The 16269-nt window shown below is 49.9% G+C and overlaps 1 protein-coding gene across 1 annotated transcript; it reads right to left on the bottom strand.

Moving 5' to 3' along the window:
* Positions 1 to 140: 140 nt before the first annotated feature.
* Positions 141 to 14781, bottom strand: CAMK1G (calcium/calmodulin dependent protein kinase IG). The gene is made up of 13 exons (XM_051638934.1): positions 14586 to 14781; positions 10075 to 10192; positions 7453 to 7581; positions 6911 to 6985; positions 6025 to 6163; positions 5760 to 5883; positions 5117 to 5192; positions 4501 to 4613; positions 3567 to 3645; positions 3056 to 3143; positions 1858 to 2285; positions 1190 to 1320; positions 141 to 288 (listed from the first exon to the last, which is right to left on the bottom strand). Exons 2-12 carry the CDS (start codon positions 10164 to 10166, stop codon positions 1227 to 1229), a joined length of 1437 nt encoding a protein of 478 aa, XP_051494894.1. The 5' UTR covers positions 10167 to 10192; positions 14586 to 14781; the 3' UTR covers positions 141 to 288; positions 1190 to 1226.
* Between the last annotated feature and the right edge of the window lie 1488 nt (positions 14782 to 16269).

Below are 16269 nucleotides of genomic sequence, written 5' to 3'. Positions count from 1 at the left end.
CAGAAAACAAAAGCTTATAGCACTGAGCAATGTCGTATGGATAATGTACACTGAATATGCCAGGAGCAGCCTCAGCCTTTCCCTCGCTAAAGAGCTGTCTCCCAGCTTTAATGATCCAGAAACCCCCCGAGGTCACTGCACTGATGGATTCCTGGGACAGAGGTGCTGCTCGGGCCCTGCTCCCGGCGCTGCTGCCGCCCCCTCCGGGCGGGACAGAGCCCAGTTCTGACGAGCACTGTTGATGTCTGGCTTTGAAGTGCAGGAAAGAGTAAAACAGCCCTTCTGTGTCTGCAAGAGAGAGGATTTCAACTGAGGGTTGAACTTTGTTTCACTAGGCTGCTACCTTCAAAACGGGCTCTGTTAACAAGCAGTAGCATGGGGGTTAGAGCAGCTTAGATCCCTTTGTCTGCCTTGTTTGTGAAGGGTTATTACAAGATTGATCATGGGAATGGACCTTTTTGGAGCCTATTGCAGACTTTGCATTTGTCTCTTCTGTTAATGCTTTGTATATTACAGCCCTGCTGTTGTGATCTCATCAGTAGGGAGTGTGATAAGAGATGACAGGATGTAGCTCACTTCACGTGGAGCTTTGGAGAACTGTGCTGGCATGTGCTCCCCTTTAAGGAACAGTCTTTATGGCAGGATCTAATAGAAATACTTCTTGCTGCTCATATAGATGTGGAGCAAATGATAACAATTTAGCTAGTTCAGAATTAATCCAAGCTGTGGTGAAATAGGCTGAAACTTTCATGATTGAACTCTGCTCACCTACAAAAGGAACCTCTCCATGCTCTGCTCTCTGGTAACAAAGCAACTTAAACTGACCTGCCTGGACCAAATCTGGGATAAGGAATAGCCCTTCAGGCTGCAGAGATGTCCTGTCTACACTTGGCCATGGACCAGCAGCCTGTTGTCAGCCCTTTGCTCCTGGTCACAGCTTCAGAGCCCTAATCCCAGTTGATAAAGCTGTTTGGTTCCACTGTGAATCCCAGTGAGCAGCTTTGAATAACTGCAGAGCTCGCTAGGACAGGTCCATGCTTGGCTTCCTTTCACGTGCTTTGTCTGTTGCAGAAAACCCGAGAGCCAATTAATTTCATGTACAGTCACTTTGCTATTTGTGCCTTTCCCTTTTTCACGCCACAATGGGATGAACTAGGAGCAGCTGGGGAGTGGGGTGAGGAGCACTTACCACTGGCCATGCGGGGAGCCCGGTGGCTGCCTCCTCATCACATGATCAAACACACTCCAGTTTGCCCAGTGCCACAGTGAGAAGAGTGTTTGCCAGTTTTCATTGGAACAAGAACTTCTGATTTGAAATGACTGCTCAGAAATGGAAGAATCGGAAGAGAAAGAGGAAAAAGGAGAGCAATATTTAAAATCTTTCTGTAGGTGAAGTTACATTCTTAATATAAAAGAACATCAGCTGCTGAAAGCAAAGTGGAGCTGGTGCAAGTCAGTGCTGCAGCAGAGTCTGGTGCTCAGCACCAGCTGAGCCACTGACATCAGCAGCATCATCCACCACTTGCAGTTGCACTTGCACAAAACTGCACTTGCAGTTTTGGGGAAGCAAACACACTCCAGTCAGTGGAGTGTGGCAGCTGAGCCCTGCAGCCTGGGCTCACTGCAGGCTTTGGCACCCAGCCTGGGCAAGGTGCCTCACCTGATGCTCCTACCAGCATGGGAGGCACTTGGCTGAGCACCACTCTCCAGCCAGTCAAATGTTTGCTTCTGTGCTTGTTCCTCCCCCCTCTCTACTTCCAGGTGGGGCTGGCAACTGAAGTGCCAGGCAGCTCCTTCCGGAGCTGGTTATTCCCCTATATTTTGCTGGAAATTATGGCTAATGACTTGGATACCTACTGGGATTTTGAAGATTTTTTAAGCAGCACAGTCTCGGAGCAGAAGGACATCTTTGTTTTCTCATGCCCCACACAGGCTGGGTTGCAGCCACAAGAAGTTCTGGTTGGTGTGCTGTGGTTATCCTGCAGGACTGGGCTGCTGCCCGTGGGCACAGACCTGTTCTTCAAGGGACTTTGCAGCTTTTCTTCTCTCATTCCTGTGTCTTGCTCCAGCTGAGTGTGGGGGTTTGGGCATCCCTGCATGGGAACCAGAGGGAGTGATGTGTCCTTTTCTTGGCTGGGTGTTGCTGGCTGGGTGGCTGTGGTGGGTGTGCTGGGTCTGGACACCTCTGAGTCTCGTGTAATGGAGAGGGAGCTTTCGGCTGCTGCGTGACCGTTCATGTGGAGCTTCCTCATGTGGTGCACCACGGCTGCAGCATTGAAGGCTTGCTGGGGAGGAGAACAGAGACCCCAGGGTGAGCCCCCAGGGGAGCCTGCTGAGGGAAGGGGCTGCCCCCAGGCTTTGGCTGGGCGTGGGGTGCGCAGTGCTGGGCTGGGGAGCACCCCCTGTCTGCACAGGGTGGGCAAAGAGGGACCTGCTCGTCCTGGGCATGAACACCCTGCTTTGCATTGAGTGCAAATGGTGGAGGCTTTGAAGGTCACGACCACTTCTACATGAGGAAATCGGGGGGGGGGGGGGGGGGGGGCAGCTGTAAATTATCCTGCAGTGTGAAATGGAAACTAGGGCTGAGTTTTGAATGTGTGCATTTAAAATGCTGTCCTACACATGGTTCCTATGGTATTCCTTCCTCCAGCTAAATTCTTACTAAAACTCTTGATATATATATGAGGTACCAATTAATCTTCAAGTCTGAAAGGAGGAAAAGCTGGATTAAGCTCCCCAAAAGATCTGCTGCTGGAGCAAGGATTTCACTCCCTCAGTATAAAGGCAATAATAATCCTTCTTCCCCTCCTGGACTGTCTTGGTGAGGCCACCACAGAGGAACGTTTGTGGCCATCCTACCCGTGTGCGTTGCAGCAGGGAACATCAGTCCAAACACACTCCAAACAGTAACTGCTCCACAATTTTCAGGCAGCCTTGGGTGGGTCTCGGCTTTTGGGTGCTTCCCCACCCAGCTGCAGCCTGGCATGCTGCTGGATGGCAGCGGTTGGCATTTGTTAGAGAAATGGCTCTGGGCTCCCAGCAGCAAACCACTTACCCTCCATTTGCTCTTTGCAAAGTTTTTCTGAATCTGAGCACTGACAGATGGGTAGATGTCACGGTGCAGGGCTGTATTTCCATTAATCCTGCAGATGGGGAGAGAAGAAAATGATCTCGTAGGCAGATGGCATTTGTAAGGCATTCCACATTCTGGAGGCAACTAACTGCTTTGTATGTTCAATCAGCAATAATTAAACCCAAAGGAAAAACAGCAACAAAATGTAACACAAACACACACTTCAAAGCTTGGAAAAGCTCAGGGTGGGATTTCTTCTTTGCCTCTGTTTATGGAGGCAAGTGTGCACAAACTGCATCTTTAATTATTCATCATTTTCTTTCTTTGCACACAAAACCTGAAACCCCCCAGGGCTATGTGGAGGCAGACGGTGACGTTAATAAGGGGGGCTGGGGAGACACCCCTGTGTTCAGCTCCAGCAGCACGTGGAGGGAGAGCTGGAGGCTGGTAGATGCCTGTGGCCACCAGCCACAGCCAGGCCCCCTCTGCTCACCAGGGGTGTCGAAGGGCCTCTTCACAGCTGAACCTCGTGTTGGGGTTTTTGTCCAGCAAATGTCTGATGAAATCCTTGGCTGTTTGGGAGAGGAGCAGAAGCAGAGAGAAAAGGTTATTTTTCCTTTGTTCCAAGGTATGACCCTAACAGGACATGGCCAAGGCCAGCCCAAGGAGGAGGTGTTCATGGCACTTCATTGATCCTCTGAAGGGAGATGTTTGCAGTGAGGGGCTCCAGAGGAAACAATGGGGATGTACCAGACTTCAGGCTTAGATTACATGAATTTCAGTTGAATTATTCAGCTAAAAGTAACTCCGGAAAGCACCAGAAAGTGCAAACTGAGCAGAGCTAGAAGTTGCCCTAAAGAGCACTTGCATCCCTCCCATTGTTTGGTTTGATTTTGTTTGTTGGTTGTTGTTTTTTTGCAGGGAGGATTGCAGTGTTTGTTATTAAGTCCTGACAAACCTCCTGCTACTTTTGTTTGTATGTATAAAAGATTGATTTTCAAAACATGTTGCCAAGATGCTGGTTTCAGTAAACTCTGTGGAGATGAGCTCCACAGGCAGGTTAGTCTGGTGGGAGGGTGCAGTGGTGGCTGCCATGGGTCGCTGTGTGGCTGTAGGGAAATGTGACCTGATGGGAATGAAAAGCAAAGGAGAAGAGAAAAAAGAAAAAACAAATAAAACAGAAAATCCAGGTGAAAAAACCCCAGAGTTCCCCTGTTTCCAAGGGAAACCTAAGCCCACTTCTGAGCTCACTAATCATCTGGGAAAAGCAGAGTTCTGTTAATGAGGCTTCAGCAGAGGCTGCTGAATTCCAGGCAGGAGCACCGTATGCTGAGGGGGTGTCTGGGGGTGCACGGGGCTCATGGGTGCAGGGCTCTGGGGTGCAGCTGTGGGAGGGGGAGCAGCACTTCCCAGTGCTGGAGCTTTACCTGACTCTGAGATATCGTCCCAAAATGGTGACTCAAACTCATAGTAGCCTTCCTTGATCTTTTCAAACAGTTTGGACTCGGTCTCTTCGTAGAAGGGGGGGTACCCACAGAGCCTGGAACAGAGCAGAGACCCGTGGTCCCTGAGCAGCCCTGGCTGGGCTGGCACCACGGCTGACAGGGAGAGTGAGGGGCAGAGGAGGCTGCTCTGTCCATCCTTCTGCCCCTCACCTCCCAGTGTGGCAGTAAAGCTGCGGAAAAGAGTTAAAAACGTAACTGCAGCCGCCAAAGGACAAAGCCACAGCTGGTACAGAGCTGTGTGGTGTGGGAGGAAACGAGACAAAAAGAACTGAGGAAGATTGAACGGTGCTTGTAGGCAACTGGAAAGGAACAAAACAAAGGATGAGGCGCATAATAGAGAAAATGGGGCTGATTCCCACATCCTTTTCATTTCCATGGTCTAGTGAGTTGGTGCAAAGGAAGAAACCAGCCCTGCTGTGTTCCTGCAGCAAGCTGGGAGGTTGGGCATCACCTCTGCTGGCACTGCCTCTCTGCTGGGGCATGTGGAGGAGTGGGGAGACTGGGGAAAATAAGCAGGATGTGGTTTGCTCCTACTCACAGGATGTAGGTGATGACTCCAATGGACCAGCAGTCCACAGCTTTGCTGTATGGTTTCTGGGCGAGCACTTCAGGGGCTGCAGAACAGCAAAGCCAAATGAACATTCAAAGCAAGAATAAATTATCTAATACTGGGAAAAGTCATAGTTTCTTGTGCGTTCGGCCTCTGAGGTGCCAGTGCAGAGAATCAGGCAGTAACAGGCCCATTTACCAGCTGGACTGGTCTGTGCTTTTTGTATCTATTTTTATGCCATTGAATAGAAAGAACCATCGACAATTTCTGCCTGCACCCTGAGGTTTTAACCAGGAAGCTGTGGCTCCAGCCAATGGAGTCTGGTGAATATTAAACTAAACCCCATTGTGTTAAAATTATTTTTGTGATTTTTCAATGAAAACATGACTGACGCTGAAATATATTGCTCTTAAAATGATCCTTTACTTTGCGTTTTTAAACATTCTGTGACTTTGCAGTCTCCACACTCATTTGCAGCCCAGTCTGTATCTGGTCCACAAAGTGCAGCTGTGAGTAACATGTTGTTGTTGATGTAATTTTTTTTTTTTTCCTGCTAGGCAATGCACTGTACGAGCACAACCTTGTTCCAGAGAATCCACCAGCACAAGCCCGTTCCTGATCCTTGGCTTACCAACATATCCTGGAGTCCCACAGGCAGTGGACATGATGCCATTCTGCTCCATTTTCGACAAGCCAAAGTCTGTGATCATGATTTTGGAGTTCTCTTCAGGAGTAAGGTAAAGAAGGTTTTCAGGCTGTGAACACAGAGAGGTCAGAGGTTGGAATTTGTGGTAGAAAACTAGAAAGGAACAACAGGGTCCTGGGACAAAAGCCTGTGCAACCTGTGGTCACACCTGCTCCCCGGGGAGGGGAGGTTGCTGAGGGACAGGTCTCACCTTCAGGTCTCGGTGAACTATTCCATTCTCATGCAGATACTTCACTGCTGTCAGGACCTGGTGGATCACCACGCTGGCATCTTTCTCGGTGTAAACGCCTCGTTCCAAAATTCGGTCGAAAAGCTCCCCCCCAGACACCCTGTGTGTGCAAAAGGGAGGTCAGAGAGAAAAAGGCTGAAAAGAAAATTAAACAAAGCTAATCACGCTTCTGTGTGCAGGGCAAGAGAATGTCCTGGTCCTTTTACAACTGCACCTGGTCCGTGGGCAACAGGTTTTGTGAGGCTGAGAGGCTGATGGACCCTGGAGTGCGGTTTCAGGGAACCAGTAAGCATTGCTGGCAAAGCTAGGGAATTTGGGTGAGGCTCTGAGGCAAGTCCCAGGAGGGCTGAGCTGCAGGCACCCAGCCCCCTGGGCAGGGCTGCCTCCAGGCTCTGCTGCACAAGCAGATTTGCGGATTTTGGGATGGCTGCTCTTAGTACATTTGCAAGTTAGCAGGAGCAGCCAGGTGCTCAGAGCTGATGCCCACAGTGAGCTGCTTTCTCTGCTGCTGACGTGATGCTTTCATTTCTAGAAACCCTGCATGGCACAGCTTTAATTAGAAGTACTTCTGTCTCTGCCCTGCTAAACTGTGATGAATTAATTTGCATAAATCGATCCTAATCTTGGTTTAAAACCTGGCTGCTAAAATGAACATGGGCCAAGGCAGAATGAGAAATGTCCAGGTTAGTTCAAGCCGTGCGGTGGTGGGAGGTGTTTGCACGACTCTTGTGCTGCAGCTTCTTCACAAGCAGGACCCTGGGTGCAGGTGGGTGCTGGAATACTGTGTGTCACCCTGCCATGCTCCTTCCTCCACAGGCCACAAAGAAATAGCTCTGCTGATACTTACAGCTGCATGACCAGGTAGTAGTGGGTTGTGCTCTCGTAAATATCTTCTAAAGTCACAATGTTTTCGTGCTTTATTCTGCAAAGATAAATGTGGGTCAGAAAAAAGCCCTGCAAGGACAAAGTGGCTTCTCAAGTGGGAAACCCAACAGTTGTCTTGCTTTAATCATCCCCCTTCCCTGTGTGGCAGGGGATCCTTGGCTGCCAGCTCTCTCGGGAGCACCAGGCACCAGCAGAGGACCAGACCTTTGTTTTAAGCAGCTCCCTGCCCCTCGTTGGGAGCGTAACAGGGACTGCAGAAGCATTAACTCTGGGTCTCCTTTCCCTGCCTACTGCTCTGCTTCATCTGTCTCCATCCACAGGTCTGGGGTTACAAACCCAGCAGTGCAATGAGAGAAAAAACTTTATTAATCTAGTAATTCACAACACTATTTATATATTCTTTGAGAAGAAGCACTTGTTTCTGTATATTATTCTTACTGTAGAGCCACGTGTCTTGGGAAAGGACATTTGTTCTACTTCACATTACAATGTGTATATACTCACTTTCTCAAGACTGCTATTTCATTGTCCAAGCTGCTGTCCCTTGTCAGAGGAGACTTCTTGATGCACTTCAGAGCAAAGAGCTGGCCAGTGCTCCTGTGCTTCACTAGGAACACTTCTGAAAAGGCTCCTCTGCAGAAAAGAGAAGTTATACTTCAGCAGATGCTTCTGCTGTGCACCAGGTTACTCACAGAGAGGAAAAACCAAGAAAAAACAATATGGTAGTAATTTAACTCTTAAGTAGATGCTGATTGTAAAGCTGGAACTACAGCCCCCAAACTTAGGATATTCCATGCCAGATGATGCAGTATGTGGAAAAAATATTTCTCTGTTAGTAGAGAAAAGGTTCTTTTTGCATAGTTCATCCTGGAGCTCTGTTGAGGTAGTGGACAACACGCTCCTGGGGGTGTCTGTCAAGAGTCTGCAAAGTGTTTTACTGCTGTTGCAGGCCAGGTGTACCAGCCAAGCTGCTGTACCTGAAGGGCAAAGTAACTGGATAACCTCAGTTCATGTTTTCATTCCACATCGAGTGTGTTTTCCTCTCTGCAGAGCCTGCTAACCCCTGTGTGCCCTTTGTCACAGGCTGTCAGGGAGGGTCTCCCACATTCCCACGGGGTTCAGCCCAGGGACCAGCAGGGATTTATAACGTGCCTAAAGCTCACAATCCTGTTAGAGGTTTGTCTCAGGCAGCTGAACACGTGTCTCAGGATAGTGACAGTGCATACTTTGCCAGGTCAGTCCTCAATAATCCTCATCAAATGAGCAACAGATGAATTGATGGCAGTTAAACGGAGCTCGTGGCTGATCGCGGAGCCCCGGGGAGCAGGAGGGCAGAGCGAGGACGGGGAGCGCGGCGGCAGCGCCGCTCGGTTGGGATGCCGGGGCTGCAAACCCGGCCAACGAGGGCAGGAAACCTCCCCTAATCCCCTGAAAGAAGAGCCCAGACGGCTGTGCAGCTCGGCGGGCTGAGCCCGGGGCCGCCCCCATCTGCTGTGTGGGGCTTTGCTCCCGGCTGGTCCCTACCGAGAGGCGGACACGGCGGGAGCTCCTTGCCCAGCCCAGCCCAGCCCAGCCCAGCCCAGCCCAGCCCAGCCCAGCTCAGCCCAGCCCAGCCCAGCTCAGCCCAGCTCAGCCCAGCCCAGCCCAGCCCAGCTCAGCCCAGCTCAGCCCAGCTCAGCCCAGCCCAGCCCAGCCCAGCCCAGCTCAGCCCAGCCCAGCCCAGCCCAGCGCAGCCCAGCCCAGCCCAGCTCAGCCCAGCTCAGCCTCCTCCTCCTCCTGCGGGGCCCCGAGCGCTGCCGAGAGAATGTGCAGAACCACTGGGGTTGTGAGGCCCTGGACTCTGCCAGGACTGGTTCCTACCAAGGATGAAGGATTCCTTTAAAAAAAACAACAAACCCAACCAAAACACCCCAAACAAAAACCCCAGTAGATTTTTGGGGAGGCAGCCCCACGGGTGGGTGTGGGGCTCTGTTGCACCCACTGAACTGTCTGCAATGGTCTTGTCTCCTTTGACCCAAACTGCACTTGGTGTTGGGACCTTTTCCTCATTTCACACATTTTTCTCCTTCTATCTATAAAAACTCTGAAGGGTGTTTTGTGGAAATGCCCTTCAAGTTTCTGAAGAGCTCTCTGGGACATCCTTGCTCACGTTCCTCATCCAAGAGATGCTGGGGAAGGGGCAGTGAGTTTCCAGGTCGTTTTAGGTGGCAGATCTTAATTTATATTCTTTGGCTGAAGCAGTGCATGTGGGGAAAAAAAATCCCAATTTCTAATGCTGAATTTTCCCATTAATGTAATAGTAGGAAATTAACAACCTACAAATCAGATGCTGGGGCATCTGTTCTATATAGCTGTCCCAAACAGTTTATAATAATTATGTCCCTTATTAAAAAATTATTAATCAACAAGTTGGCTAGGAGAGAGCAAGGCTTTTCCTTACCTCATTCCTTTAGAGAAAGCTGCTGGATGATTTAACTAATTTCTGAGGCTGACCAGGGATGTGATAATTTAAGATGTCTCCCAGCTCTGGAGTAGCTGTTTTTTGGGAGCTTTGCCATGGGTTCTACAGTCACTGAAAATGTGGCTGTGACAGAACTCGCTGGTGGAGGTAATTCAATTCCTCCTCCACCTCCTTGGAAATGTTTTCTTGTCTCACTCGCATGAATAGGCAAATTAAGCCGGTATCTCTCAGAGAAATATCGTACAACTTGAACGTCTTTATTCTTGTTTCATCCCTCAACGGAGTCAGAGTTTATCAGCTAAATATATGACTTATCTCTCCCAGAGCCATCCTTTGACCTTGCTTGACCTTGCAGCAGCAGCAGACCAGTGTGCTCAGCAGGAAAAGGCCACAGACTTAACTGGGCTGCCATGGGGGCTTAGGAGGAAAGGAGGAGGGGGCAGGGCTGCCTGGAGCTGTGCCACCAGGCTGGGGGGACACAGCAGCTTCTCTGCCCCTTGGCAAACAGGAGCCACAAATCACAGCTCCAGCAGCCACGGGGTAACCACCCCTCACCCCAGGGTCGCTGCCTGACTCACAGGAGGTGTTTTTTTGTGACACTGGCCAATGCCCAGGAGGCCTGTTTCTAGAGGAGGCTTTGTTTGGAGAGGAGCTGCAGTACTTACGATCCCAGGGCCTCCATGAAAATGAATGTCTTTCGGATGTTGCTCGTCTGTTTCTTCCAGGAGCTGCTGTCCTCCTCTTCCTTGCGACCCATCTCCTCCAGAGTGGAAGCAGGGAAAGCTGTGAGGAAGAGGAGAAGGAAAGAGGTGACTGATGTGGCAGCTGCTCACGTGAAGATCAGGATTACCCAGGAGCTGGCTGGGTTCAGGATGCTGTGACTGGTGCTTGGTTGGTCAGATGAGTCAGACTTCTCAAGTAGGTGAAATTTTGAGCTGCTTTTGTTACTCCCAGCTGCCAGTGCTGACCATGTTCCTACCATCATCTCCCACTCCAGCCATCAGTGCAGTGTAGCACCAGATCAGCTGGGTGGCAGCTGGTCGCCATATGGTAACCCTCTCTGGTCAGAATACTCATTTAGTGCATGTTGGCAATGACAAATGTTTATATTTTGCTTCCTAATTAGTGGTTAAAAAAGTCCTGCTGAATGGTTGTTAATTTTAACCAAAGCATCGATGACTTAATGAGTTAAAAGTTAGGAACAACTCGTGACAGATATAGATTATGGTTGAGCTGCTTTATTGCTCAGATAGTAAATAGTTTAAAGAGCTCATGACTGCAGGGAGGAGAATTGATATGAAACATTTTGTTGATCTGTCTTGTACAGTTTGTGCTGCTGTCATCTTTAATTTTTGTTAATTGACAGATTTCTTTTGCTCTGAGTCAGAACCTCCCCGTTGCCTCTTTCCTGCAGGGTGCTGGCTGCTGGGAGGCAGCTGCCATGGCTGGGGTGCCCAGCTCCCTGCTCCCTGCCCCACGGGGTGTCTGTGCTGCAGCTGTGCAGCAAACAGGTCCTGCCTGCAGCCCCTGGCCTGGCTCAGGGGGTGGTGAAGGCAGCTTGCAGGAAATGCAGCTTTCTGGAGTGGTGCTCGAGCCCGTGTCACTGGCATCAGAGGAACCTGCTGTGCTGGGAAGAGCAGCCATGGGGCTCCCTGGGCCGTGCACCCGAAACACCTGCTGCTGCTGCTCATGGGTGGCTTGACCTTGGTCAGTCCCATCCCCACCTCCCAGCTGCCCCTAAGCTCTTCAGAGCCCTGCCCAGGCTCACGGCTGTGACACCAGGTAACACTGTCACCTGGGGCAGCTCAGCCAGCCCTGGCAGAATTAGAGCTTGCACAAGGGCTGGGAGGTGTGACACGTTACCCAGATATCTAAGCACACCTAATGAGATCAAGTCTAACATTACAGAGCTGGACATATGCTGGAAGGTGAAAAAGAAGCCCTGAGACTAGAAAAAAAAAAAAAAGCTGAGGCTTGTCCGTGCTGTCAGGATAGAAAAGCAATAGACTCTGGGCAGCAGGGGCTTGGCACGTGGGGCATCCCCTCAGCACGTGGAGCATCACACTTCCTGAGAGCAGCAAGGGCAGCCCCAAGGCCTGTGGGACACAAGCTGAGCCTTCCAGAGACAAGGCACCATCTTTTGTGTGAAAACAAGTGTTTGGAAAAGGCAGAAGTATTGAAGCAGAGAAAAAAAGGAAAGGTCTTGTTTCATGACAGACACCTTGGATATTGAATTTCTCCTGAGCCTACTTTATCTCCCTAATTAGCACGGTTTCAGGGTTTTGAGCTCCTTGACACAATTTTTTAAAGGTTAATTTAACATTATTGAAAACAAAATTGACTCAGTTGTAAACAGTTGAAGGCTTCAGTCCATAAAATCACCAAAGGCCAGCAAGCACTTGATGTTCCTTTACCTTCTGGATTCTGATGCATGTGTGACTCCTAGAAATACAACTCCTTATAAAAACCAGCCATATCCTGCTGTTCAGACCCACTGAAGATCAAAAGTTCTTCACAAAAATGCAGATTAATTAGTAGAAACCTTTCTGCCAATAATTGGAGCCCCAAAATGAAGTTTCGTTTCACACTCATCTGCCCATCCCAAATCTCTGCAGAGCTGGAGTGTCACAAGAAGAGAATGTTCAGCGCAGACGTTGAGCTGCTGGTGGAAGGTGAGTTTTACCCACTGTAAATAAATATCAAATGCATGATGCCAGTGTGGTGCTGAGTGACGGGTGAAATTCAGATGACCTCTCTGTTTCTTTCCCAGCCCACTGTCAAACAAAGAATATCAAGTAAAAAGAAGTAGGTCAGCCTGGCCCCGGGGACATGGGGTATTTTAATCTCTGTCCCTGTGCTGAAGCTCAGCCCAGTTGGCACAAGCTCTTTGGGGGCAGCCTGAGCACAGCACAGTGCAGGGACCCCTCCTGGGGAGGCTGGACTGTGCCACAGGCACCAGGGCAGGGGTGGCTGTCACCCCCCTGGTGGGAGGGGACCATGGAGCCATTTACAGTTTGGCCCATTTGAGCACAAGTATCAAATTTGCCCAACGTTTGCTCACTTCAGCTTGATCCTCTCAGTATTCTCCTCCTTGATTCCTTATGAATTCAACAAGTTTCTGTTTTAAACGGATTTTGCTCCTAAAGGAAGGTAGGATCGTGTTTGCTTTAGTCTCCTGTGAATCATCTGCTCATCTTATAGTTCCTCCTTCTGTCACTCTCTGTGTACAGCACTGGGTTGTGCTGGTGTCTGGAGGCAAGGCTGGATGAGCAGCTCTGACTCCCTCCACGTGGCTTTGGTTTCCCTCTCTCAGTTTTTCGGTGCCATCACGAGCCAGTCATTTCCTGCCTCCCCTCTGCCAGGGAGGGGAGTGAGAGCTGCTATTCTGGGAGCAAAAGAATGAAATGTTTGAATTGCCTGCAATGTAAAGCTGCATATGTGCTCGGGTGATGGATACTTGCCCACCTTCCTCCTTCCTTGTGTTGGATCATATGTTTCTCTGTACTTTTTCCTGTTTTGGTGCACGGGGAAGTATTAGCCAAGGGGCTTGGTGCAGGATGCTCTCAGTCCAGCTGTAATTTTGGGATGATGGGACCTGTGAATTTCCTGGTGCAGGCTCTGGGAACTCCTCTTTGCTTTGCCTCAGTGTTTGAGCCACTTGTTGCAATTTGCAGTAGTTTGTGATAATGCAATGTTTGATGTATTTGTTGTCTGGTTTTTGCTGTTTAATCAGGCTTGGGCCCAGCAATGTCCTGACCCCCCCCAGTGCTAGCACAGCATGTGGGTAGCCAGGGTTTACTGCAGCTGCTTGTTTAGTTGAAGAAGCTTTTCTTCTCACAGGAATAGAAAACATCCTAAGGAAATGTGAGCAAAGAGGCTTTGTGGTGGGACAGGCAGGTTTCCTGCTGTGGGATGTGTCCATCTCGCTCCTGACACACATTTGTCACCTCCCTCCTGACCCCTGCTCACATGGGCAGCATCCCCGGGCGGGGTGGGCACCTCCTCCAGGCACAGCAGCGGATGCATGGGTGGAGAAGGGGGCAGAGGACACCCCACCTGCGTGGGAGCAACTTGTGGTTTTCAACACCCACCTCTGAGCAGGGGCAGCCTGTGCCCTTCTGCTCCTTCACCTTCTGACAGTGCCAGAGGAGCAGTGTGTTAAGGTTGCATAATAGGCTGGAAATGCTCTCTAATTAATGTAGGTAAAGACCTTTGGAGATGAAAATGAAGTACATAGCATAGCTTTAATTTGTTTAGCTGCCCTCTCCCCCCTCATAACAAATTAAGCAACTTGCAGGACTTCAATCCATCAAGTCTTTGCTGAAAGTAGTAAGTAGTTTCAATATTAATGTGTAACCTTTGGTCTCTTCTGCAGAATAAGTCGATCCGTGTGGCTGCTGCTGCACTCTGCCTGATCCAGCCACTGACACATCACTGCTTAGAGTGTAATGAGTGTTATTATGACCTTGCTTAAATATTTCCTGAAGAAATCTGTTCCACTTTCATATCTCACAGTAGCAAATCGTCTGCAGGCAGACCCTCTGCCTCTGAATGGATCTACTGCATTAGCCAAATGATTGTAAGACATGATTAATAGTCTTGTGACAAAGTTCCATGGGGAGGGGGAAGGTACATGCTGCTTTCATGGGTTTGCCTTTAGAATTAGAAAGAAGTTTAGAGAAAATGAGAATAAAAAGTCAAAGGGCTTTGCTTTAAAAAATCCACCAAACCAAGCAATCTGCACGTGAATGAATGAACTGCCAGGCCAGGCTCTGTGCTCAGGGACAAAGGAACAAGAACTTGAAACACGAGCTCACCATTAAAAACAAACCCACATCAAACATCCTGTATTCATCCCACCACTCCATCGATTCAAGAGCAGGGCATTGAGTCAGTAGTACTGAGGAACACTCTCAAAATCATATTTTTTCATGACAAATATTTCAGATTCCTTAAAATGCTTTTGAAGTAAAATGCCAGAAGGAGCTTTCTATGAAATTGCTAAATACACCGTGAGTGCTGTAGGACACCGGGCTCAGGCTGTGCAGAAAGGTCCTCTGGTTACCAAAAAACCTGCATATTTTACAAAGCAGGTCAGCCAGCATCCCAGCTGCCCCGCCGCCCGGAACGGGCAGGAAACGCGAAATTAGGAAGGAAAGAAGGTTTTTGTGCTTACCCGAGTCAGCACGGAGCGAGCAACTCCTGTTGGCAGCTCCTCGGGCTCCCGCGGTCTGCGGGGATTAGAGGAGGAGGCGGCTCAGCCGTGACGGTGCCAGGCAGCCCCTCTCGGAGCCGCGGGGCGGGGTGAGCCCGCACCTCCCTGCTGGTACCGGGACCGGGACCGACCCCGGCGGCACCGGCGGCGAGATGCGGGAGCCCCGGCAGGGATGGATCCAGCTGCTCCTGCCGCCGCCGGGGCTGGGATTGAAATATTCCTGGGCGGAACGCACATAGAATTGGCTTCAATCAACCAAATGACTTCTTGGTATTTAAAACAAATAATGAACAGATCGCAATGCCCTGTTTCCTTTCGGCGGGCAGCGGGAGTTCTGCGGGGCCGCGGAGCTGCGCGGCCCGGGCTCTCCCGCCGGGATGCTCCAGCAGCCCAGCCCTCTCCCCTCCTACCCCAGGAAGGTGATGCTCTCCACCATTTTTAGGTGGCACAAAACCATGGAGAAAAATCATTGCAGCAGAGGTTAACCTCCATCCCAAGAGTTTTGGAGCGTTCTGAACCGTACAATGGCTCTGTTTTGACTTCCAGAACCTCTGGGCAGGTGCCTTCCCAGGAAGCACAGCACATGTGGGTGTAGGAAATGTTAATCATTCTTTGAATCTTTTCTATAGTGTAGGATTTTTAGAGATGACAATAACAACTTTACGGGCTGCACTCTGGGTTGATTTACACTGCCATCTAGAATAATGTGTGAAAAACGTACAGGGTGTTGTGAGGTTTGGTTTTATACCAGGAATAAATCAACTCTGAGGCAATACTAGAAAATCACATTATTTTTTCTTTCTGTTTTTTTCCTCAGTAGCTCAGTTCCCAGGCCAAGGCTGTTCAGTGTTCTCCATTTCTTTCTTGGCTGGACTGCAGCCCCGTGAACTCCACAGCACCAGGGGGTTTGGTCAGAATGTGGATTTGAAGGCAAAGGTTTTCTTTAGTGCCAAGTTTTAGTGGAATTTGCATTGACCTCATCTTAGAAACCTTTGCAAAGCTCCATCTCCTCCTCCATGTAATGTCTTCCATGTGGCAGCACCATGTAGCCTCGTTCATACCCGCCAGGAATGAGGGGCATCCAGCCCCACTGCCAGCCCTGGGAGACCCTGAGCCAGAGCCACAATTGTTGGGGTGTAGAAGCCCCCAGGTATGGATGTGTGCCCTGATGTGGGTGTGGGTACAGACACATCCCTCTGGTTTCCATTTGCAGCCTGGTGTAAAGGTTAAGGACTTGTCAGTCTTAATGGTTGGACTTGGTGGTCTTGAAGGTCTTTTCCAACCAAGGCAGTTCTGTGAAAGCCCCCGGGAGCTGGCAGGGAGCAGAAGCCCTCAGTGGGAGGCAGAGGCTGCCCTGGCTGCTGGATGTGGTGCCCAGTGCTCGTGGTGCCCCCGGTGTCCAGGGTTCCCAGTGCCCTCCAGTTCCTGGCTGGTGCCCGGCCAGGGCTGCTCTGCCCTCCTCGGGACAGACCTGGAGAAAGAAAGGTGCTGCCCACTTCTGCTGCCTGCTTTTTCATTCCCATCTAATTAATTCCACTTTTAAAACATAAGCCAATGTAATGCTTTCAGTATTGTTGTCTTTGTCATATTCGGTTCTCATCTAATTTCTTGTTCCTGTATAAGATTCGGGGTTTTCTTATTCACT

The sequence above is a fragment of the Apus apus genome, chromosome 23 (genome assembly GCF_020740795.1).
Source record: "Apus apus isolate bApuApu2 chromosome 23, bApuApu2.pri.cur, whole genome shotgun sequence".
Lineage (NCBI taxonomy): Eukaryota > Metazoa > Chordata > Aves > Apodiformes > Apodidae > Apus > Apus apus.
The sequence above is the reverse complement of the archived record's forward strand: the minus strand, read 5'-3'. Positions and strand labels throughout refer to the sequence as shown.

Excerpts from the sequence above, each read along its gene's own strand:
- CAMK1G (XM_051638934.1), bottom strand. The coding sequence starts at position 10,166 with ATGGGTCGCAAGGAAGAGGAGGACAGCAGCTCCTGGAAGAAACAGACG. Across the intron at positions 6,986-7,452 it reads GAAATAGCAGTCTTGAGAAA|AATAAAGCACGAAAACATTG; the intron begins GTGAGTATATAC and ends TTATCTTTGCAG. Across the intron at positions 4,614-5,116 it reads GGAGTCATCACCTACATCCT|GCTCTGTGGGTACCCCCCCT; the intron begins GTGAGTAGGAGC and ends GCTCTGTTCCAG.